General features: G+C 36.1%; 1 protein-coding gene across 1 annotated transcript; it reads right to left on the bottom strand.

Annotated features, from left to right (window-relative positions):
- LOC104162066 (protein transport protein Sec23A) lies at window positions 1-24,494 on the bottom strand. Its single transcript, XM_009700713.1, has 19 exons — window positions 24,269-24,494; window positions 22,344-22,401; window positions 21,992-22,078; window positions 20,586-20,822; window positions 20,398-20,477; window positions 19,343-19,487; window positions 18,843-19,001; window positions 17,907-18,022; window positions 15,623-15,746; window positions 14,387-14,467; window positions 12,562-12,651; window positions 11,179-11,285; window positions 10,009-10,162; window positions 9,208-9,285; window positions 7,998-8,159; window positions 6,405-6,491; window positions 4,752-4,907; window positions 4,091-4,156; window positions 1-519 (listed from the first exon to the last, which is right to left on the bottom strand). Exons 1-19 carry the CDS (start codon window positions 24,487-24,489, stop codon window positions 430-432), a joined length of 2,298 nt encoding a protein of 765 aa, XP_009699015.1. The 5' UTR covers window positions 24,490-24,494; the 3' UTR covers window positions 1-429.
- Between the last annotated feature and the right edge of the window lie 328 nt (window positions 24,495-24,822).

Below are 24,822 nucleotides of genomic sequence, written 5' to 3'. Positions count from 1 at the left end.
AAGCAAAAGTAGTCATATGGCAGTCTGGAAAGCCTGACATCACCAAAAACTTCCTTTATTGTTCCATGTGCCCTTGTAGTGCAGAGCAGAATCAACCTCAACCATTTAAAAAGGAAACTGAAATCACATCTCAAAGTTATTATAAACGATCTCAAAATAATTGTAGTATCACAGTAATCAAAATGACTGGTTTTTTTTCCTCTAATTATAACTTAACCATCTACTACCTGTCATTTTTACAAACTGCAGTTCACATTAAAACATCTGCTGATAACAAAAGCCTTTCTTTGAAAACAACACTGCTTCATATCTTGTCAGGCAGCTTGTGCATATCAGAGCATTCTGTCAAGAGAGACATGGAAAAGGGTAAAGGAGAAAAAGCTGAAGTATGGCTACAGCTTATCAGTGCCTCTAATGTACTGCAGAATCTTAGGCAGCACTAGAGACAGCAAGTTTCTTCAGATGATCCATAAACACTTGCAAGCTGACATCATCAGTAAGAATGGGTGCTCCAGACTCCTATAAAATAAAAGGAAACAAGGAGAATTGATTATATTCATTGTGAAGAAAAAGCATGTTAAGGCACAATATGTTCCATTAAATAAACACTTTGTAAATTTAGAAAGACCTTAGAAGTGCATCATGGCTGAAATCCTATGACAAAAACCAGCAGATTGTACATTTACATAAATTTCCATATGTTTACATAAATCCAGGCATAAACCACAACTACACTCTCTTCCATATTAATGCATCTGGCAATGAGCTGCAGTATAGCAAGATACTTACACCAACCATCCAAAACTCAGAGGTTTTGACAGCTGTCAAATACTAACTTACAAATTTTTAAATAAAACTTCCATGCCACAGTTCCTGTATCATTCCTACCTCAGTGGAGGAGACAAATGTGACAGAAACATGCAAGTGACGCAACGAACAAATCAGTATCTGTCAGTGAAGATCAGACACATCAATATGGCAAAAGGAGGAAACAAATCCACTAAGGGTCCAATTTGACACCACATGAAGGTCAACTTCCTTTCTCAAAGAAAGCTGGGCCCATTCTCTCCTATGGCTCTCTGCCACCTCACAGAAACACCAAAAACATCTGAAGGTCATGCCACTGCAAAATCAGATCACAAAAGATTAAAAAAAACCTTCTGGGTGGATTTTTGCAATTTACATTTTGGCCTCAGAAGTAATATTCAGAAATCCAAGAAGTTCAAAACAGTCATCTTTTACTATTTTTAAACAAATTTACAGTCTAACAGCAGTTGGCAACTCTGTAAATGTTACATAGTAACTCTCAAGTCCTTTGAAACTGATCTGCCATTCCTTCCATTTACAGATGTAGGAAGAATTCCCGCAAATCTCAATAATTAAACCTTTTCAAAGGTACTAAGCACCCATATTTCCAAAAGAAATCAGAGCTGTCTGAACTCTTACAAAATCTTCCAAAACACAGACAGGAAAGTCTTAACGAAGATGCTTAGAATTGGTGCCCCTTTTTGAGAACTGGCCAAAACCAGTTCTTGGTCAATGATCAAGGCACAAATCCAGGAGCAGTAAGAGTTCTTAGACCACTACAATACACTTGACACAATATACAGCCACTCTCCGGGAAGGCTCACTAAATTATCTATCAGCGGATGGTGGCAGAATAAGAATAAAGGATGCTCTACTTCCAAGACTGCCCAATGCTAAACCTGAGTTCACTTATTTAAGAAGACACAAGTGAATTACAAGTAGTTTAATTCTGAGCGAGGATATGATTTGCCACCTTGCGTCTTATGCATGGAAGGACAGTACATCATCATCTAGTAATAAACCACCAAAGGAGCTGACAGATCCCTAAGAAAAGAGATCCCTCACGATGACTGCTAGTGGTAATTCAGGGTAATTAAAACCAATGCACAGACTCTATTCCTGAAGCTGCACACCTGATCCAACATGTGCACACAGGCAGCAGCTGTCACCACTGCTACCACCAACAGCAGTAGCTTTACTCCGAGGACTGGGAACGCTTCATTCTAGTAGTTAAGGTAGCAGAGTACTTTACCTGCTGAGGAATAAAGTCAAAACCAGCAAGGTCACAATGTACAAGTTTGAAAAGTACATGAGAATTAGCTTTGATTTTTCACAGATTACTTTAAGTTTTGGGTTTTGTTCATTCAAAATTTTGATCTAAGGCATACAATGAGAATTTAAATTTAATTAACAGTGATTTGGTGACAGCTAGCTGAGTATTTGATAAGATTTGTGCCATTGACCTCTTCTTTCGTTTCAAATTACAAATTCCCCAGAGTTACCAAGACAAAAAAAAGACTGAAGAGGAAAAAAAAAAGCTGAAAATAAAAGCATTCTCAAATACATGCCATATCCAATACAATCTGAGAATTTCAACCGCATCTTCAAAGACTGACCAACATAATAGAGCTGTATGAAAAGTTTAACATTGTTTTCTGAAAATGTTTCCTATACTATATAAGGCACCTGCCTGCTGAAGTTTAAATAAATCTTTATTTACAATATTAAAAACCAAACTAGTCAATTCTTCACCTCCTGAAACATGGTTTCAGTGGTGTGTAGGTGCCCTCTTCAGGTCAATGTGGATCAACAAATTTTTCTGTAGACCTTCAGTTATGCACAAAATAAATTACATGAAACAATCCAGGAATCTCATGAGAAAAACAAGAGCAAAACCAATTCAGTTTAAAATTTTCTCCCAACAGTTACATTTCTCACTTCATAATTCGTAGCTGGTTCAACTTTGTTCACAAAAAACCCTCCAAACATAGGAGGATATTGCGTTGAGCACACACACTGCAATGCCACTGTGGAGATTAACACACCGTTTCTTATGTTTCCCTAAAACTGAATTCTTTTCAACATTAAAAGGGAAAGCTGTCTTTTCTAAGGTGTATCAGTCTCACCTGTCCAGCACTAACAATTTTGTTAGAGATCAGCTCAAGAATTGTTTTGCATTTGCATTTACATTTGGAATACTGTTTCATTTGCTTACTAATTAAATGAGCAGGAAACAGTTGTCCTGTACTATTGGAAATGTCAAAACTTCAATAATTTCCAGGTAATGTTTAGATAAAAACAAGACCTTTCAAATTACAGGATTTGCATGTCTGTTGTGGAGGAAACATGAGAGATACTAACAGATTGCTGGTTAGGTTATCAGCTTTGGAGGCAAGAGAGCTAGGTTCAAATCATGCTGTCCCTGACTCAGTAGAAAGCTTACAAGTATTTTCACTCTGGATCTCAGTGCTCTTCATTGCCAGAAGCTTCATTAGAACCAATTCGTCCCAACGAAAACGTACTCTAATAAAACTTACCTGATAAAAATCACTGCCATAAAATTGTTACAGAACTCTCCCATCCATGACTTGAATACTGTACACCCTTTAGCAAAATACTCTAAAAGTACAGTTAATATGTAGCTTCAACTGTCTGATGCCAATATGTTTTCATGATAAAATGGCACTGCACTAGCATTCACGCACAGCAGTGTTTCTCTTCCCACTACAAAAGTTGAATGTGGAAGCAGAACATAGAACTGGGATGCAATGTCCAAGAATACAAGCTGCTCCATAAAGTTTAACATTTCGATTCTTACATAACTTGCTTCCTAAAGACAAGATCTGAAAAACTGATTCCTGGTCAGCTGAGCCACAAAAATTCTGGAAAACATCAGTACACTGGTACTGCTGTACTTTTCAGTTCTTGCTTACAACTAACTTCAAAATTTATTTCCCCTACTGCAAAAAGGTCCCTTACTCTTTATGTGTGCTAAGCACGCTCATTCTAAGGAATTTGAAGGTATCTGCCTAAGAAGGATGGCTAGGCATGAAAGCAGCCTAACAGAAGCTTAAAATAGCAAACCAGATCATTTTTATCTGAAGAAGTTAAATCCATTTTTCTTAACTTTTGCAATTTTGGTGGCATCAGGCCAAAACTGCATTTCTTCTTCAGTTTCGGAACTTGGCATTATTACTTACACATACACAACTTGTCACCTAATTTCTGAAATAGGGAGAAAGAAAATCATGTGTACAAGCTTCATCAGCAGATTCATACTTACCTGTCCCCATGCATACATATTATTATGAGTCTGAGAGGGATTTACTTTCGAAAGCAGGAAACGAGCCTTTAAAAAACAAAACACAGGTAATAAATTAATCTTCCCAAAAAGAAGTTTCTTGTACTCAGAAAAAACTATATGTGTATGAAATGGAGATAAAAACGTGCACAGATACCTATTCATAAGAGCAAGTAGCACCTCTATAAATAAAGCCACTCCCTGGATTCTATAGTATAACGAAGAACTGCTAACAACTTTTCAATGCAGCAGAAAGTAAGCTTTTGTCTTTTTCTAAGCACTAGCAAAACAAATATGAACATCAATAAGATATTAATTAATAAGATTCAAAAAAATAACACAAAGAATTCTGGTATTGGTCCACAGTTGACAAGTACTATCTTTTCTGCCCTACACACCTCACACAAGGAATCTGAGAATCCACGTCAGTATGGTAAAAATAGTAATAAATAACAGGATTCACAAATTAGGCAAAAAACTACTATTAAATATGTGGCTCTGTAAAAGCTTTAAAATTCAAAATGTTCACTTGCAATTTACATATATTTTAGCACAGAAATGCACATTTATTACTAAAAAAAAAAATCTCATGACATCACTAACACTTCCCTTCCAAGATCATATAATATATACTTCACGATACCTGGCTTCCTCCGTGCTCTGTATCAATGTATCTGGGCATTGGAAATCTGGAATGGAGAATTTCTTGAGCATCATCTATTGGAGCTTGTAGCAAGTGGTGAAAATTTTCATATTCTGGCATATCTTGGTAACCTGATTTACGCCACTGAGCTATGGTCTGGGGATAGGGGGAAAAAGAAGTTTAGAACTGATTCACCAATCTTTCTTAAGAGGATACACAGAGCTTTTCAGAGAAGAATGTGCCATTGCTGACCTCTTTTCTGTCACTCACCCCTTTCTGCCCTACAGTATGCAAGTTAATTTTTAAAAGCCAAGATGTGCAAGCAACATGCCACAAGATTATTTTTTTTAAACTCTAACAATTTGTGGTCCATCTGTTATTTCCTTTTTTTGTCATCTTTTGTATGCTAAATATTTAGTTCACGAGGTCAAGGATACTATTTACATTTCTCTAATATGCATGTCTATGACATAAGAAATAAATATTTATACTGATATTTATCTTTCGGGGCCTGTAGTGCACCTCCCTGCCTTCTAGGAGTGAAGCTGGCTGCTCAAGGTCAGCTCACTGATGCAGGCTGTTGTTAGGGAAGACCTGGAGGGAGCCTCAGCAGGGGTTCCCCCCTCCTTTGCTTGGCAGCTGCTTTTAAGCTGAGGCTCTCATTCCTGGCTCCTGTCTGAGCTACACTGCAGCCCTGCCTGCACCTGGCCGTGCAGCCCACTCATTTGGACCCCCACCCGGGGACTCGACTTCCCGGCTTGAACTGGGATCTGCCTCATCCCCATCGACTTGTCTGGTGATCTGGACTGGAGGCTGAGCCTGACTACTGTCTCTAAGATGCTCTGCTTGCCTTGCTCAGGTGCAATGGGGCCAGGTCCTCCCTGGTGAGGCCTCTGCCTGCCTTGCAATCATGCTCAGTTCCCTGTTCCCTTTCCCTCAGGGAGCAGCCCGTACCTGCTGCTTCCCGACAGCATCTTACAAAAAATACAGAGAACATTTTTCCACTTAAGAAGTGTTAAAGTTTAGTAACTATTGTTAAAAGTGCAGCTATGAGGACATGATCCAGAACAGTATTTCTCAAACTCTCAGTTGTGAACCATTTACAGCAGCAAAGCAGTAAAAAGCAGCAGCTCAGTTCCTCCAGGGAAGCAGACCACTAGCAAGTCACAAGCATTTATATTTATATTACTAGGGAATGTCTATCTACCTAACTGCCAGGAGCAGTTTCATTCCTCCAGAGCAGTGCAGATGAAGGGTAACTATAAAACTTGGTGTTCTGACTCCCTTTCCCTGAAGAACTAATTTAGAGGTCTAAAATAAACGAGCGAAAAGCAGGGGGGGGGTGCAGGGGGGCGTGCAGGGAATAACACTCTCAAAAGTTGGAAAAACATTGATCTAAAACAAATAATCTCCATATTGAAGCTAACCCATCCTAAACCCATCATAACCAACAGAACCAAAGCATCAAGTAATGTCAGGTATCTGTGTATAGGCGTGTTCGGTTACAAAACTACAAACATTAATTAGGAGTCTTGGTATCAGCCATGCAGATGAGAGGTCAAGCACTGCAGTGTGTTAGAACTGGGGCTTGACTTTCATAATGTAGCATTCCTACAGAAAAAGAGTATTTATGTAAGAAATGACAAATCTTACCTCTCCATGATAAATAAGGATCTGGAAAAAGGTGTCCATAAGAAGAATGCGATCTGGTAAAATGCTGCTGCTATCCAGAAGAACAGGCTAAGATTTAAAAATAAATAAAAAATTACCAACTGATGTAGAACTGAGCAATCAGATGTTATTACCAGCTTTTTGAATCGGTCACTGAATCTTAGGAACTTTTTCAATCACTTACCAAAGCTCCGTATTTGCTCGTTTTCATGTTATACTTCTGCAACCCACACAATGTCATTCTAAAGTTATCCGGCCTGATTCTGAATACATAAGTTCATGAAAGTAATAAAAAACGTATTCAAGAGCTGAAACTTCTTTCATTATTATGGCACTTTTCTAGTCTTTCAAGTACCTCCATATGCACCTACACAATGTCATTAACTTGAATTATATTTCAATGTATAAAGATTCAGTAGTTATTTCAGTACAAGATTTGAGTGTTGTGGGTTGGTTGGTTTTTTTCAGTCTTGTCCTTGCAGCTATTATAACGGTGCATGTATATCCACCAATACTGTATGTAGTAAAACAGTCATGATTTATGAAATCTAATGTAGTATTTAAGGTTTTAATTCACCCTTTTAAGGGCAGCAACACTATATCAGCACTATATGATTTAACTGAATCAGTACCATATGACTTAATTCATCGATTTTATCAGGGTTATCAAAAACATTAACTATTCCAAGAACCAAAAAAACTATTATTACTCATTCTATACTGAGGTGTCAGCTCCTGCTCAATCATGCTCCTCTTTTGCATCAGCCATGTGACTAACTGTTATTCACACACGGGAGAATGATCTTACACCTGTGAGTAGCTCTTCACAAACCACCTCATTACTTTATTTTAAACTCCATTTTTAAGTCTTTTTTTTATTCCCATGACATAGTCTAAAAAATTTTTAAAATCCTAACACAAGTTAGAATTCCAGCCTGCCAAGATCCTTGCCTACTATGTTTATTTTCACTGTCTTACCATTTCCTCACTCTCTCTTATCTATCAGACTACTGTTGTTGTCTCCTATCTTACACTTCTTTCACAAGCTTTTGGAAGCTCACCTTTTTATTCTAGGTTTATACAGAATGTGCCATGATAAGGTCAGCTGGAAGGTTCTGTACCAAATCTACAAGTAATGGTAATCACATCCAAATTAGAAGCTTTGGATAAGGGTGTTAAGAGGGAATTTTGTACATTTTCCAAAAAAACCCAACTTTTCTTTCAAACTACAGAAAAAGTACATTTTTAAATAAAAACATTTTTGTTGATGTTTACATTCTGGCACCACAGAAACAAAAGCAAAACTCCTACATTTCTCAAAAACTAACAAAAAAATACCATTCCTTAGTTTAAAACATCATCTCTTCACAAAGTGACTTTTGTTCTCAATACTGTGCTACACCAGAATTCCAAGATATGCCTTGCTCATAGTATGTTCTATATTAAATGAATATTCTTTCTCATGCAATAAATTTTAAAACAACAGACCTTATAACACGTAACAGTGAGGACAACAATTATCTCTCTCAAAACAGCACCTTTTAACTTAGTACTCTATGTTAGATACAATGATACCTCTGGAGGTCCATTGAAAGAGTAGGCATAAAGAATCGGCTGAACCATGATAAGCGACTGGGTTAGATCTTGACGCATAAAATGATGACGATAGTATGAGCTCTCATCTGGACTGTTATTAAAAACTTGTAAGAAAGGAGATCTTCTCAAGTGAAACATAAACTGCAAAACAAAAACCATTTGTCTGAACTTTCACAGATAAAAAGGAGAGTTGCACAAGAAGAGAAACATTTTCTACGAACTACATGAGACCACTGCCACAAAAAAACTGAATTCGAAGTCCTTTAACATTTCTGACTTTATATGCACCTTTGCAAGTTTTTATATACTCTCATGGAAGACAGAGAGATCAGAATGGATAATCCTACAAAGCAGCCTTGAATTAAGAGAAAAGTTTAGTATTTCTTCTTCTCCAGTACTAACTGATAAATAGTGTGACTGAATATTGCCAAACCTTTCCTTTACTCTAAGTTCTACTGTTCCTATGAGGGAGGCTGCTGTGCTGGAACACACAAGTTACAGCATGCAAACAGAAAAAAGAACATTAACAACAGCAAAGTTGAACTTCATTAGTAAAATGGAAAAAGCAAATCCTTTCATTGCTGAATCAATCCCTCCACAACACTTAACACCTTGAGACAGACGGGCAGGTAACTCAGACAGAAATATCATGGAAGTCTATGAAGAGTTCAAAAGTAACATATTTGGAACTATCAGAATGGAGGAATTTATTAGAATGGATTATTAGCAAAGGAAGTTTAATACAGTCAAGCTCAAGTTCACTTCACCAGCGAAGTGTTTCTTTTCAGGTCAGTATTATAAATCATATAGGAAAGAAACAACAAAGCAAACCCGTATCTTTTCTCATGTTTTCTGAATTTCTTCATTAAAACTCCCCTTAAAAAAACTGTGTCACTACCTGAATTACAAACTCAGGTAAGATGAGGATTCCAGTACAGGAGAAACAAAAAATACACACAGTTAGAGGTAGTCTGGCTGTAAGGACAGAGGGTAAAAAGGGACACAGCGGCACACACAACAGAACTGATCTGCCTAATGTCACATGCCAGACAGTAGCTGCGGGGCGGGCAGGGGGTCTTTTCATTTTGGTATCCAGCGTAATGCTTTATTTTACTCCGTCCTACAGTGCCTCTTCCTTTACTAACCATTCTCTCTTTATCCCTTATAGACACGCCCTCCTTCTACTCACCTGTGGGTAAAGTGAAAAGGTTTCTGAAAATCTGAAAGAGCTCGGATCATCCTTGTGATACTCTCCAAATTTTTGACACTGGAGTAAAAGAAAAATTTATCTAAATTAAGAAACATAATTGCTTGGTCATGCCATTACTGTGAGTTTGTTTTTAATAGACACATGATTTGAGGTGCTTACAGCTTTGTAAGCAAACAGAAACGTAGCAAAAACACTGATCTAAGTTCTTTTCTTAACAAGCAGTGATTTCCTTGTGCATGAGGTTTTAAAGGCTTTTTGGGTTTTTTCCTATAAAATTGCTAACCAGAGTCTGACGATTAAACAGCCCTGGAGAACATGTTTAATATTAAATTATTAACAACTATTTACTTACAAGTAAGAAATAAAAAAAAAAACACCACACACAGAAAATTTAACTTTTGAAAATAAAGAAATTCCATATGGTTTTCTAGATACTTTGACTTTTTTTTTTTTGCTAAAAATATTTAATCTACAATATCATTATAGGCAGCAGAAAGTAGAGAAAGCTTTAATTTCTGCTAATGTCATGCTAGAATTTCTCTCAATTGCTGGCAATGACCAACTGCTGAGGACTGAGGAAACATTAATAAACGAATAAAAGACATATCTGTTCTTTTTTCCATTTAAGATAGAAAATCTTAGTTAATTCTGCATCACTTGTGGAAATGCAGCATTCAGTTCATTTTTTGTTTTGTTTTACTTTTAAAGAAACAATCACTGAACACTAGTAATTTAAGAACGGTACGTCTGGAGACAAGAAACCAATCTGACTCTTAATACCAGTCGTATAAGTTGTCTGTCCAGCCACCTAAGCACATCAGGCCCCTCTTCTGTCTCTGCCCTGTACACTGCCAATCTAGCCATGAGAATCGCAGCAGCCTCCTGGTCAAAAGATGCAGCAATGTTTTGAATCTGTGTCTGTGCATCTGCCCAGCTGCAAAAGAAAAATACAAGTATTTGCATCACAGTGAAAAGAAAGATGTCCAACCTCAAAATATCCCTTTAAAATTAAGGCAAAGAAAGCAGTGGTAGCATTTTAACAAACTCATGCTGGAGCTTCAAAAATCTACTGGGTATAAATGAGCAGCCTCTCAGTTAACCATTCTTTAATTAGAAATGTCCCTTATTTGTACAGATGCCATGCAACCAGCAAAACAACATAATGCCACTTATAAAACAGTTATTATGTTAGAAAAATATTCATTATGAAAGGTCAATTACAGAAAACACTGTCCATGAAGGTAATCACACATTCCCATGCTAGCAGTTTTCTTGTCCATCTTGCTTGTTCTTACCAATTAACAAGGTGAACTATTCACCCGTCCTTTTATCAGTTGCCAAGAAGATTTTACTAATATAACTAACGTAAGTTAACAAGATATTCATATCAACAGTTAGGGCAATGCTGTTTTTGATAAACTGAATTTTCTGCCAAATGAACCGATCAATAATCTCCTTCAGCTTAAAGGAAACGTCATTGGACATTGAAAAATGCCTGCACAATATTAAACATCACCTTCTAAATTTGTGAAGTAAACTGAATCAAGGAAGCTGCAAGTAAAGCTTATAGATGGAAGAGCAGCTATTTACACCCCCCTGAAACGCAGCTAGCACTCTCAAGTTAAGTTATGAAGTGATCTTTGCCATTCCCTAAGTCCGACCATCGCCTCAGTTTAGGCCACAGAATTTCACTCAAAGCTTCCTCTTCACCTAAAATCACTTGGGTTACTTCAGAGCACTCCCATAGCATCATTATACAGCCACCGCAACCCCTCCGAGAAGAAACAGCCCACAGAACAAGAGAGGGAACTGTCTCAAAGGTATGATCATGCCTTCAGCACCTCTGACACTGCATATCCCAAAACAACAGACTGGTTACAAAATCTAAAGATTAAAAGGCAAATATATATCATGCTTTTTTGAAGATGATTCATCACAAGTAAAACATACTTTCTGGCAACTGTGGTCACTCTGATACGTCTCTGTCCACTGGAATGCTGGTACTGAGTCACAAACTGGATTGCACCACGTCCTCCTTGAGGAATGGGAGCATTGTGCTAAGTACAGGAGAAAAAAAAAATTAAATGGAGGGGAATCTCAAGATTTTACAGTATAGTGAATTACTAGAAAATTATAAAATTCTTCCCAACAGGCAGCTCAAGTTACATAAATGCATTGTCTGGTGCTTTTTATTATGTTAGTACCTTTACCAAACATGGCTAATAAACTTGGAGACTGTTAAGGGATGTTAGGAGCAGTTGCTGCCTCCACCAGAGACTCTTAAAGCAACCAATGCTCTCTCCTTCCACACACCCTTACAGAGACAACACTTTCAAATGGGCTGTGTTACAATTGCTGGTTTCATTAGATTCTATCTGAACATCACGTGATTCACTAGAATTACAGGGCAACAAAGCTGATACTACTCTAAAATGTTGGTTAATGAATCCCAGAAAGTGCCATTGAAACGTAAAGATTGGAGTCCAGGTGTAAAATGAAATTTCAAAATTCTGGTCAGAATAAATATGGGTTTATATGCTACTAACACAGTACTTCATTCCAAAAGAGGAGGACAGTTGAAATCAACTATTACACATCATGAGCAGACCAGTCTTAGAGCTACTAATAAAATAAGACCAAAATAAATATGCAAAAAGTAAAATGAAAAATGCCTAAGTTAAGTTCAAGTTTTCAAACCTTTGCATAGGTTATAAAGTATGTAATATAGCATATTAAATATATAGAAACTACAATCATCATGAATAGTTCCTGAGCTTCAAATATTTGGAAGAAGGGAAAGTACTAGAAAGAAGCAGCACACTTGGTTGTCACATTTTTATCCTCTTTCCTAGTACACCCTCAGGAAGACAGGAAACCAGACTATATGCCCCTGATGCATTTCAATGAAGCCAATCTCTACTTGCAAATAGTGAGTAATTAAAGCATAAATTAAAATGTAACATTATGGAGTAATTACCTTGTAACTAACACAGAGAAATACTGAAAAGCACTTTTAAATACAGATTACAGTATTTTCATATATTGCAACTGAAATACATTTTAATAAGTAACACTCTGAAAAGAAAAATTGGACTGAGATTATGAACCCTATCCAAAATTTGTAGAGCTCTTTAGTTCTCATTATCATATTCAAGAAGATTAGATCATCATTAAGCTGTTAGTGTCCATCTCTAAACTTTGACAACACAAGATGGCAACATCGTTTGTATCCCTGCCACTGTGCTTGAAGAAACCACACAAAAATATAGGCTTTAGCAGTCACATAAAATAAAATTACTGTGTTTAGTAGACAAGTAGACAAATATTTATTACCTGGTTGACCACCTCAAAGTACAGTGCAAGTGTTGTAGTAGGATTAAGTCCACAAATCTTCCACTGACAAGTACCTCCTGTTCCAATCTCCTGTAGAAAGATTTTATACTACTTTTACAAACCAGAAGTAATGCCTTGTTTGTGAAATACAACATCTGACCGTTATAGGTAATTGTTTACAACTACTCTGTCACAAGTTTTCTCCCTGCTCATTCTGTCAACTTCTCAAACAAACACTCTTGCAAAACAACTGCACCATTGGATGCAGGAATAATAAAAAAAAGATGGTTGCAAAAGATTAAAACATTAGAAACAAGGAGATGGCATTAGAAAAATGGAAAAAGCAAATCAGAAACATGAAAAAGTACTAGACTTTGCTTAAACAGTACCAAGAGAAGAGGCAAAGCGCACTTGTAAGTGGAATGAATCTTCTAAGGCACATCAGAAAAATTTCAAGTAGATAGCTTACATAGTGTATAGTACGTAGTTACATAGTCTCTAGAAACTAACAAGGTAACTGTATACTGATAGTGATGTATTTGGAGTAACAATTCCTTTTTGTCATAAATAATAATACATAATTACCCAGCAAAACCAATTAAAATAATCAGTCATCTTTAATGGATTCAGTGAAACCAAACAAAACATTCAAGGAAAATTATACCGGCAATACTGTCACTGTGCTTGTATTCACTGTTAAAAGCATTATGGCTAGAATAATTGACCAGTTACCACTTTAAACGAGCTTTTATTCATATGTTTTACCTCAAAAATCTTTGGTCAGATAATTTGAACGAAAAAGTTTTTGGAATAGAAATTAATCATGATATAATTGCAAGGCAAGAGACATGAATTCACAATTTAATTTTCTACTACCTCCTATGATTTAGGTATGTGGCTTAAATAAGGACGTGTACATTTAATTGTTTTTTGGGTTTTTAACTTCCATTGTAATATATGCAGTCCTTCCAGTGATGAAATAAGAAAATCTGTACCAGACCACTACGAAAAAAGATATGCTGATTATACTGAGATTTTTAGTTCACACAGATGCAATCATAAACACAAGGAAAATTTAGGCATGAAAAACGTTTGATTAAAGCAGGCCATTTGTAAGCATTTTCATACTAGAAAGTGTTCTATTATGCATATTATTAGGAATAAAAGTGAGTCTTTTCAAAAGTAAGACATTTTGGTTACTTGCAGGAATTGTTTTTGATTAGTAATCAAATGCAAAATTACGCTGTAACAATATCATTTGATAAGAAAGTAAATTGTTATTTAAGTCTGATGTAAATTTAAAGGAATTACTTCAGGAGCCTGTAATAGTTGGATTTCTAATCAATTAATTAAACGTGCATTTGGTGAAACAGCTACAGAAATGGGAAGACAGGGGATGTTTCCATGATCTTGTGTCCTCCTGTTCCCTCAGTCTTTCGAAACAAAGTATTTTTGTGGTTCTCTTTGGATAAAAGGACATAGCTCTGATTTTCACAATGGAGCATGCTAACTCACTTTCTACTTGGTTTCTGCTATGCCAGCGTATAACTTCTCAGCAATATTTTTAAAGCAATCACCCAGTGGACAAACCTAAACAAGTAACAAGGGATCTGAAAAGTCTAATATAACTTGAATCTAATCTAGCAGCGAACAAGAGCTTATCCAAAAAAACAGCCCTTGCATGTATTTAATTTTAAAATGGTAAAAAGTGAACAGTATTTGTTCCATTTATGGAAAAGTTTCAGCCTCTCTTCAAATCCACAAATCCTAAATCCTACTTTTCCACAGTAGGATATTACCTTCATTTTCAGCAAAGTTTACTTACATTTTCTGAGACACAAGGTCCTTTAGAATTGAGAGAGACACAGGGTCCAATCGCTCCAGAAATCTTTACTTCTCTTGAAGTCTTCATATTTAGAAAAAAAAAAATACATTTATATGCCACACTAAGAATTCAGTCTTATTTTATCACTAGTTAATGAAAACCTCAATGCATATCAGACTCTTGATATCTTTAGGAAAGGTTATACAGATAATAATGTTTGATACATTTAAAGAAACTTTCCATGTGCTCACTTTCTACACTTAATTACGTATGTTTTCTGTACCAATTAGTACATCTGAAACAACAGCATGAAGATAAATTACAACATGGAGAAAAGCTGCTGTTATTTATAAACCTGAGAGCCTAGAAAGTATACTGGACAATGTCTATTTTCTAGCAAAAGTAATTAAAATATTCGCAAGATGAGATTAAAACTGAAGACTGGAAAGATAAGTCTGTACATATCCCACAATGAATTTATACTCTTTCCTAAACATATTTAGCTAAAAGCAAAATCCAGTTCTTTACATTCTTGCAATGTCATTTTCCTATTTGAAGCAATTTGTACATCCCTCTAGAACTGGGGGTCCCTTCCTGCATTTTCCAGTATCTTCCAACAAAATTCACAAGAACACGTACATGAAAAAAGAGGGTTCAGTTATTTATCCTAGTAGTAAAAACTTAAACAGAATTTTATTGAACAACAAAATATCCCTGTACTCTTCTATAAGGCAGGATTGCAATATTTTTGCAAGAAACACCATGGAAGACAGTACCTGAACCTACAGCACATTCAGCTCTAAGCTTCTCACAAGACTGGAGATGAAAATGAACATTGTTAAAATGCCAGAGTGGATTCTGATAAGGATGGAAAATTAAAGGAAAGCTGTCCTGGACTATGTAGACAACCTGTACCTAAAACCAAGAAACACTCACTACTGGTACCAAAATCTACGCACACAGCATCGTGAGTTTCTAACAGAGACATTTATTTTAATTTAGTCTCCCTTTTAGCTGTCACCAAACACAGGGTAAGAAGGAATTAACATTATACCTAACTCACATTTACAGAATCACGGAACTGCAAAAAGATAGCTAGGCAGTAACAGCTATGTCCAAGTCAACCCAACACATCTGTTTGGTATGTTCCTAAAAATTCCTTAGAGGGCAAAGATTCCAGCTTGTAGCCATTCTATTCCAGTGTTTCACTAACACATTGCATTTTTGTATTCTTACCTTTATTTCTAATGTGCCACCAAATCCCATTTTAAATTGTCCTTGCATATCTTTCGTGAATACTCTCTGAAACGTTTGTTTGAATAAAGATGTATTGAAAGAGTCTCCCATTACCATGTAGCCTCTAGACAACAACAAAAAAAACAAAATCCTCTCGTTAAAATAGATTACTTATTATGCAATAATTTAGCATATGGGATTTATATAGCTGATTTCTATTAAAGACTAAAACTAAAGACAGTTCATTGTGAGGCACATTTTTGCCTTCTTACAATGGACTATCACTAATTAATATTTTGCTAGAATGTTAGCGATGAAATTTTGAAGTGAGCTTCTTGCCCAGTCAGCATCTTAAGGTCATTGTGATTATGATATATAACAAAATCTTTCACTGGGAAAATATTATGCTGAACTTCAACACTACAAACGTCTCGTAACCTTGTCGTGCAAAGTCAGTTTGACTTCTAATATTCAATACTCCAAACTTATCCCCACACCATTTTATTTTGTGTAGTTCACTCCTTATTTCAGGCTTAAATCTATGCTTAAGAAGCATTATTTATTTTTATGCTTAGCAATATTCTGTGGATGTTAACTGCAACAGTTGCCATTTATCGTGAAGTATCATACAGTGCATTTAGGAAACAGTAATGGGAGATATTATTTTTATTCATCAAAAAATATTAAGTAAATCATATTAGTAAAATATGTTAATAGGTCAAACATTACACTCGAAAGAAGTTAGACAAGTTTTCAGGTGGATACTCAAAGATAGAAGAAAATAGACATGGGCAGAATCAGAAATTCCTCCCTGTATGCAGGATGTAACCAAACAGAAAATAGGAACAGCTGTAGGAGAAAGAGACAAACTATACATTAAGGCTAGCTTTGCTGGAAGAGCAGAAACAAGAGCAGTCAGAAAGAGCAAAAATACACTGTACTATATAGAAAAATACAGCTTGAGTTTGATGCAGAAAAGGAATAGGAGTCAGTTGGGCAGGTAAAGTCACAAACTTAAACATGAAGAGCCCGAGCAGAGGAAACTCCCAATCTAAGGTTATACACACAGTTCTGAAAAGAAGCAATCCAGCAGTGATTAGCATGGCCAAGCTGGCCTGAAACTCAGTGGCATACGTTCATCACAACATCATCATCTCTCATGCTTCTTGGTACACCTAGATATGTAGTATGTGCTTAGGATCCTCTGTCATACGAAGATATTGACAGGCAACTAAGAAGGCCTGTTACCCACAGATATACCAGTTATTAAACTGATAAGCAAAGATGTTTCATTTAATTTTACCTGCAGTTGGTACTGACAAAGCAAACAGTAACAAGCAAGAAAAATGAGTTTGGCAAAAGAATCCAGACTGAATACAGAAGTCTAACCTAAAAATCAAATGGTATGTAAAGCAGGCAGCTATACTAGTAAAGATGAAATATTATGAGTGTAGAAAAGACTTTCTGAAAGAGAAAGAAAAGCTAGTCTTTGAAAACAATACAGAGGAAGAACTGGTAAGATTTACAAACTGAATGAGGTACTTAACACACAAGCAAGAGTCAAAAGCTACCCCAGACTGCAGATCTGCTTAACAGGAAGGGTGAGGGTGTCATTCACAGTGACAGAAAACAGGGGAGCGGTTTCATGAGAAAGACCAGAATTCGCTTTGATGATACTAAACTGAATCGGTGGCAAGACAAGCTGAAGGAAATACAAGACCATGTCTGAAATGTAGAACTGAACAGAAGGAGCAAAAATCAGGAGCAACAGATGTACCTGATAATCACCTAAGACAGTATTGAACCTATGAACAACAGTATACAGAAGAACGGCATTAACAAGACAGAAAGAATAACACAGGGTTTTGTACCGCTCTGAACAGCAAGAAAAAGAAGGATGACAGGTCCTTATCTTTACTGAAACCTGTAGCTTACATATACTCATGCTGAAAAAGAAAAATAGCAACAGTATATAGGATAAATTGCCTGTTTAAAAGATATCAATGTTATTTACACCTCAAACAGATCATATTAAAAGAAAAATAGCAAACTCTCTTCTGAACAAATCCACAACTGTGGTGACAAATTTCCCATAGGCTGAGAAATTCCAAAATTCCAGTAGAAACACAACCATCACATTATATCAGCCTGGGTTGGTGCAGTTTTTTTTAAAAAGTCGCAGAATGTTTTTGGTGCTTCCTGTTAAATAATTAAAAAAAAAAACAAAACCAAAAAAAACCCACCTGCATCTTCCTATACTACTTAAAAATGAATAGGCACATACCCAGTGTAGTTGGGACAACACTTCATCTCCAGAAGACCAGTCTGATCCAATGCACATGCATATATGTCAATAACATGACCGTTTGTTGCAGCTCGATTAGCCAGGGCTTCAAAATGCTAAATGAGGAAAATACAGTTCATAGCAATTTACAACGTGAACTTCATATTAAATCCTAAACTCCCAAAATTATTCTAAAACAACATTATCGGATTTTATTCACATCATATTCTAATAAAAGCTAAAAGGATTTTTTTTTTTCCTGAAGTTAATATTAAGACTGGAATTTTCAGCACTTGGGGTTTTTTCCTGACCAGCTAAGAACCTGACTCACACTAGACAGTCCAGTGGTTGCTATTTAAACTAGAAAATTACCTTGATTCTTTCTTTTTAAACTTTGCATTAAGTACTAGATTGGACACACAGAATTGAATTTACCTTTCTAATCTCAAGTGTCTATAATGACAGGTGTCAGCAACTGAGCTAACTGTTTAAGTTCCCATTATAATCAGTTAAGATGAATTCAACAGGTTTTGGATGCAGTTCACCTGCCCAAATGTACATTTAAGACAAAATGAACTATGCCGAAACTCTACTGCCTAACCCTCCCCCAACTACAGAGCCAGTTTTGAGCAGCTGTCCTAGAAGCAGGCAGCCTTACTCTAGATATATCATTTAGTCACATAAATCTTTTCTGTCTTAAACCAGAGAAAGACTCCAAAGAACTTTAATGTGAGCTACAGAAAGTCCTAAATCAATATACTGAAATTTCTGAAGAAATTCCTGAAGTCATACCAACTCAGAGACAGGTAAACAAAACCACACAATTCCCACCTCTTTATACATTTGCTACTACTAACAGTATTTTACAGTGCCAGGCAATGTAAATGTTTACTTACTGGTAAGATGCCTAAAATATCACCCATGATCATCTCTTACCTTAGTACCCTTTTTAACGTACTTAGCATTGTCTTTTTCAATGTCATGCCATGATCTTATAGGTAACTTCAACTCATCCCCTACAACCATGCCAGGCCCTTGCGTAGCTGGTCCTCCAATGAACATCATTATACGTGCACCAGTATTAGGAAAAGTGCACTGCAGAAAATAAAAGACAAATAAAACCATCAGGTTTTGCTACAAATTGAACGAAAGAAATAGCTATGCGAGTATTTATCACATTGATAGGATTCTAACACTAACTACTTTTTCCCTCCCAAAACTTACATCTCCCATTAATTCAAAGTTTCAATTTTGCCTCATTAAAATACAAAAACACCTACAATTATTCAACGCTTGTAAGGGATGATACCCATCAGAATCATCATACAAATCTAATATGCATCAGTTACTAAGGTTTTTACGTATTGTTTGTGGCAGCTTTTCTGCAACAAAATGATCTGTTTACATATTAGCACAACTGTAGTTAAAGCTATTACCTCAAGGAGCCCTACAGCTATAGAAAGAGCCACTCCGGAAGAACGTAAGGGCCGTTTTCCTTGTGGAACAGGCCAAGGATCCCGTTGCAGTTCACCCAAAAGATCAGTGAGATTCATATCAATTTTCTGCACTGGTTGCAAAAATCTGTAAACAAATACATGGAATTAGTTTAGATTCAAATTGTTAAACATTTTATCAGTTGCTCACTATCAATACATTAGACATATATTAGCAATGTCTAATTCTAGATTCTAGTCTGGATTCAGAGCAACGTCTTTGCCTCACCAAGATAATGCAGTTTGGTATCACTACATACACAGCATGCTCAGCTTAAGAAGCTGGGAGCTTGTAAAAGAACCACTTGTTGCCTTAGAGATATCACCACTATCCAGAAAGAACTCTATCTAGTCAAAAAAACACAGCATTGGTGACCTATGAATCTCAAAAAGAAACTCAAGTTTCACTACTTCAGTGAAAATCAAAGATCAGAAGAAACATTAATGTAGAAAGAATTTTTCATGCTCTCTGCTACAGGCTGTCTACAAATGCAGCTATTTATTGAAGGGCAGAGACTGCAAAATGTCTCTCTTCTATCATTTCATCAATTTCCTCTATGTCACAGTGGAATACACACGAGAATCAAACACCAATCTGCAATTTCCAAATGAGACACAGAAGGGGAGGGGAGAGGAGTGGAAGAAAGAGACAAAGGGAAGGCAAGACTGGATATCCACATAAGAAAGGGGCACTAAAGCAGCTATTAACACTTTCCGGCATACCATCATTATTTACATATCTATGATATGCCTATGTAACGTTCTCTCAGAACATTTCAAAAGCATCGCCCAGATGACTTCATTCTCACCCACTAAGTCTTTTCTTCCCAGTACAAACTGTAGGAAAGAAACAGGCTATAACCATTAGTCTCCTAGTAAATGTGTGCCTGATCAAAAGGTTCAATTGTCAGTTGATTGCTTACATTGTCACAAAACTTAAGTTTTCCAGTAAATCAGTGTAGTCAAGGTATGGTTTTTAGATGTTTTAAGGAGATTACCTGTTAGAAGGTGGTGGCTGCTGTACTTGAGGACCTCGACCAACTTGTGATACAGCTACTTTTGTAAGCCCTAGCATTTCCTGTAGTCAAATAGATAAGATTTTATTACAAAATTTGTTTACAGGCTATTTGAAGTTCTTCATCATCATCACCTTGACGATTTCTTTTTGTTTGCCTTTGTGCGTTACCTGAAGCTGTTTTGCAGATAGGTCCTTTGTTCCTCTGAAGACATAACTTTTGGAAATTCCTTCACAGCCAAGCTCATGAACTTGCACCATTCGGCCAAAGGTAATGAGACCTACTAACGCAGTTGGTGGCAGGAGACTAAGTGACATTTGCATGGATTCCTTCAGAGCTTGCAAGTCTTCATCTTCCATGCATGTGTCCACAACATAAAGAAATATCAAAGGCATCTGAGGACCACGCTTTAAGAAACATAATCACATAATCACAAATTTTGCAATACTTACAGGATCAAAAATAAACAAATAAAGTACATTTTGCAAAAGGTTTAATTTTAATCACACCAATAATGTCCACGTTCCATCTAACTTAGCTCCCTCTCAAGTGGTAATCAGTATCTTGGGCTAAAGGGGAACAAAACCCCTACTATAATGAACTCTGCACAAAAATGAAATGCTTACTACAAAGGAAAAAAAAAATCCTTTTGGTATGTCATGATAGCTTTGAAGCATGCATCAGTTATATAAATCTTTTCATACACAATGAGCTTGTATTGCTCCAAGTGAATGTAACAGTCATAAAGCTATTCACTATTATAAAATATTCCAACCTGATGACATTGTGTGGCATTTCACCTCATAATTTTACTCTTGAGATCATCAGTTCTTTTTATTCTTTCTGAACTAATTTTGCTGTACTATGAGCAAATATCCCCTTTGCTCCGCGTTATAAGAGTTGGCAAAAAGTAGAGCTTCTGTTCAGTCTTCGCTCTTCTTTTCATAATCTGAATGCCACACTGAAGTCTTACAAATTTTAATCCTCAAAAATAGAATTTAGGGATTACAAATTTGCAATTGCAAATGTTCACAATTTTGGGGTTTAGGTCCATTTTTTTAATTTCTATTCAAGTAACTTCTGTGCTAAAAAAGGATGACTATTAGAATTCAAACACCTGAATTAAACATGTTTTAGCTGTTTTCTCTAAACTAGCTAGCCCTAAAACTAACTCATAATCATTTAAATACTAATTTAAATTCAAATGATTAATGAGAGATGAATCAACAGTCAGCCAAATTTGAACTGAAATAGTTTGAGCAAGCACTAGCAGCAAGCAGATCCCCAGCACAAACACAAATTAAAGTCCTGGTAAAGAAACAGACCTAACAGAAATATTGCCTTTAGAAGAGACCTCTTTTTTTTTTTTTTTTTTTTTTAAATCACTTATTAGCCAACCTTGTGCCCTTATAAAGTTATGTTTTCCATTTCCAATTGATGACCTAAATGTTCAATCTACTAACAAGAACATACAGACTCACAGTCATTAAAATCCAGTGAAGAAATAAAATTGAAATTAATTCCTTTTGTATGTTGCAAGGCTATAGACGTTAAAGACTTTATTTAATGATTTTACCTGTACTACGTATTCAATGCTGGAGAACTGAGGCAAAAGTTCAGCTGGCTGATTCATTTCAGATATGCCAGCATAGGTAGGAGGAAACTGCAAATAAAAACACAGAAATTAAGTGCAAATAAAAGACTACAACTTCTACAAAAATAAAAACATACTTATGGACTACTTCTTCTGCAACAGATGTTCACTATCGATGTCATCAAAAAAATCTCAATGCAATCTCTGAAGATATAGCTGCACACTCATGTCATTGCTCTCAATTTCAGTTTGCAACTATAATGTGAAAAATGAGGATTTTCACTTTTACCTTATAAAAAAGATTTCCTATACCCTGAATGTTTCATTTTCTTACCTGATTTCTCTGATAACAAAAGTTGCAAGCCCAGAGTTTTGCTCGATAATCCACTTGGCTATAAAAATACAATAAGAGAAGTTTACATAGCATGAACAATTCATTTTCCTCCACTGACCCTAGAACACACTTCTTTTAACTTTTCAGAAACACACTGACTTTGAAAAAGCTTCCTCCTAATATACTTTCTCCTAAATACCCATATTACAAATTCAAAAATCAGTGCAGTCTTACACAGATATATCAGGCAAATTATTGTCTTTAGAGAAGAAGAATGGTCTTCAAGGAGAAGGAGGAAATAAGAAATCTGAGAGTACAGACTCAGCACCTTCATTAGGGACTTTCTGAATGGCTTTAGGCAAATCGTTATAACTCTCCCTACCTTTGCATTTTTCTCCTTTCTCAGTCTATGTCTATTAACTATCAGAGTCTGGGACTGTCCTGAATATACATTATGCCCTAAAAAAACAGGTTCCAACTTAACAGCTACCCCTCTAGTGAAAATAAAATCTTTTTAATTGACAAGCCTATCTCCTTTTACCTACATTTTTATTAGTATTCAAATAGTTAAAATAAAAAAATGCAACTTGTATCTTCATGCCATACAGATATCTTACAAAGTCCTACTCACATCTTAAGGGAAAGTGAACTTCAGATTTTTTCAATGTACACTTCTTGCTATCACATCTTCTCCTGTCTACACAGGCAAAAGTCTTTTTAAAGTATCATTAAATCTTTGGATAAGTCCCAGCAAACTGTAAACACAACACAGCTCTACTGAGATCAAATGACCTATATCACCTTCAGGGCCTGCAGATTATCTAGCCCAATACACTGTGCCACACAGGCTTCAAAAGGTCCCCCCAAATTGAGACTCTAATCACACCTTGTATTAAAAAAAAAAAATCCAATCATGGTTTGCATACATGATACAGGAAAAATGCACACAGTTCACTGTAATGTCAGGGATCCAACTAACCCTTTACAGCTTTGTCTTTCTGTTATTTTTCTTCCAGCCCTCAATAAAATATAATTCTTCTGAAAAAGTTAGCTTCTACTAACTCTGACTTCCAGCATAATCAGCCACTGCGTCTGTTTAACACTGAAACACAATTTTTACATCTGCTTTGAAACGGTAATTTTTTCCAAGCAGGGATAAGTCATTCATAAAACTGAGTTCGTTCTACAGGATCTTTTACATCATGTCTAATCTCTCACTATCACTCAGTACCTTTCCCATGTCTATCAAACTCCACCTTAGAAATTGTTCTGTTTCTTTTCCATACTTCTGTGATTGGAACGACATAAGCAACACTTCCTCTGCTTCCAGCCTAAACTTATCCATGACTAGTCCACAATCATTTGTGCTTGTGCCAGTATCACCCTTTAGCTAAACAGCTTTTCACCCTCTCTCATGCCTACTTCTGACCTATTTATCTACGTACCTGCCACATCTTTCAGCTTCTCTTTTGGTAAACTAAACCAGCTAACCTGCTTTGGTCTACAAATGAACTAAGATCAGCAATAAATATCGTTTATTTCACTTGAAAATTAAACTATATCAGGGTCCAATAGTTAAAAAGATACAGCATAGCAACTTTTTACCCAAGTAATTTTCCAGAGGCAAAATCCAGGAGTACACCAACTCACAAAATGTCTAGTTGCAGAAAAATAACGTACCTAATCATTACTTAAATGAAGTACGTTGAAAAGACTGGTTAAATGAAAGCTATGTTTTAAATATATATATCTTACATATGCAAATCTATGTGCAGAAACTTCTAAGATCTAGAAGTTTGAGCTGTACACTCATGTGAGGAGTACTTGAACTTCCACACACCAGATCTTCTGCATAGTTTAACTGGCACTATTCTAAAGACTGCTTGTAAGGTAAAATATTGGCATAACATATGTATTAGGTTTACCATAAGGGATTCAGAACAGCTCGACACGTGGTCCTACTGCACAAAACTGGCTCATACTGAATAGGAGGCAAGTCTGGCCGTTCCTTCAGTGGCGTGAAGAGGGCAGCCACCGGGACTACCATTCTTGTGGCTTCAAGACGACTTGAAGGCCAAACATTCCAGCTGAATCTAACTCCATCTCTGTCCTCATTCTGCTGGATAAATTCCAGGAAGGTTGTCATGGTCAACTTCTCTGTTTATCACTAAAATAAAAAGATAACCATTAGCAGAATGTTGAAACGCAAACATTTTTAACCACTAAATAATGAATGCACTTAATGATAGTCGCATATTCACATACTGTAACTGAGTTACAATCAATAAACACTGAGTAGGGCTTCTTAAATCCTAAAAGCAATGCACAGAATTCCAAGGTGAAAGAAAAAGAAATTAAGACTCTAGGATGCAGCAACTTCTTCAAAAAAACAAATATTTGATATGTTGCAAGTTAAATATATAGTGTTAAAATACTCCATCTTATGATTACTTCTTGACTTAAGCAACAAACTCAGGCA

This window comes from Cariama cristata, unplaced genomic scaffold (assembly GCF_000690535.1).
Source record: "Cariama cristata isolate BGI_N322 unplaced genomic scaffold, ASM69053v1 scaffold8115, whole genome shotgun sequence".
NCBI lineage: Eukaryota > Metazoa > Chordata > Aves > Cariamiformes > Cariamidae > Cariama > Cariama cristata.
Note: the sequence above shows the minus strand (reverse complement) of the source record. Positions and strands in the feature narration are given on the sequence as shown.

What these genes read in the sequence shown, in the direction of transcription:
- LOC104162066 (XM_009700713.1), bottom strand. Translation starts at nt 24,489, where the DNA reads ATGACAACCTTCCTGGAATTTATCCAGCAGAATGAGGACAGAGATGGA. An exon ending in GCTGTTCTGAATCCCTTATG is followed by an intron (nt 22,402 to 24,268) that starts GTAAACCTAATA and finishes GTATTTTTATAG; the next exon opens with CCAAGTGGATTATCGAGCAA. An exon ending in CAGAGCACGGAGGAAGCCAG is followed by an intron (nt 4,157 to 4,751) that starts GTATCGTGAAGT and finishes TGTTTTTTAAAG; the next exon opens with GCTCGTTTCCTGCTTTCGAA.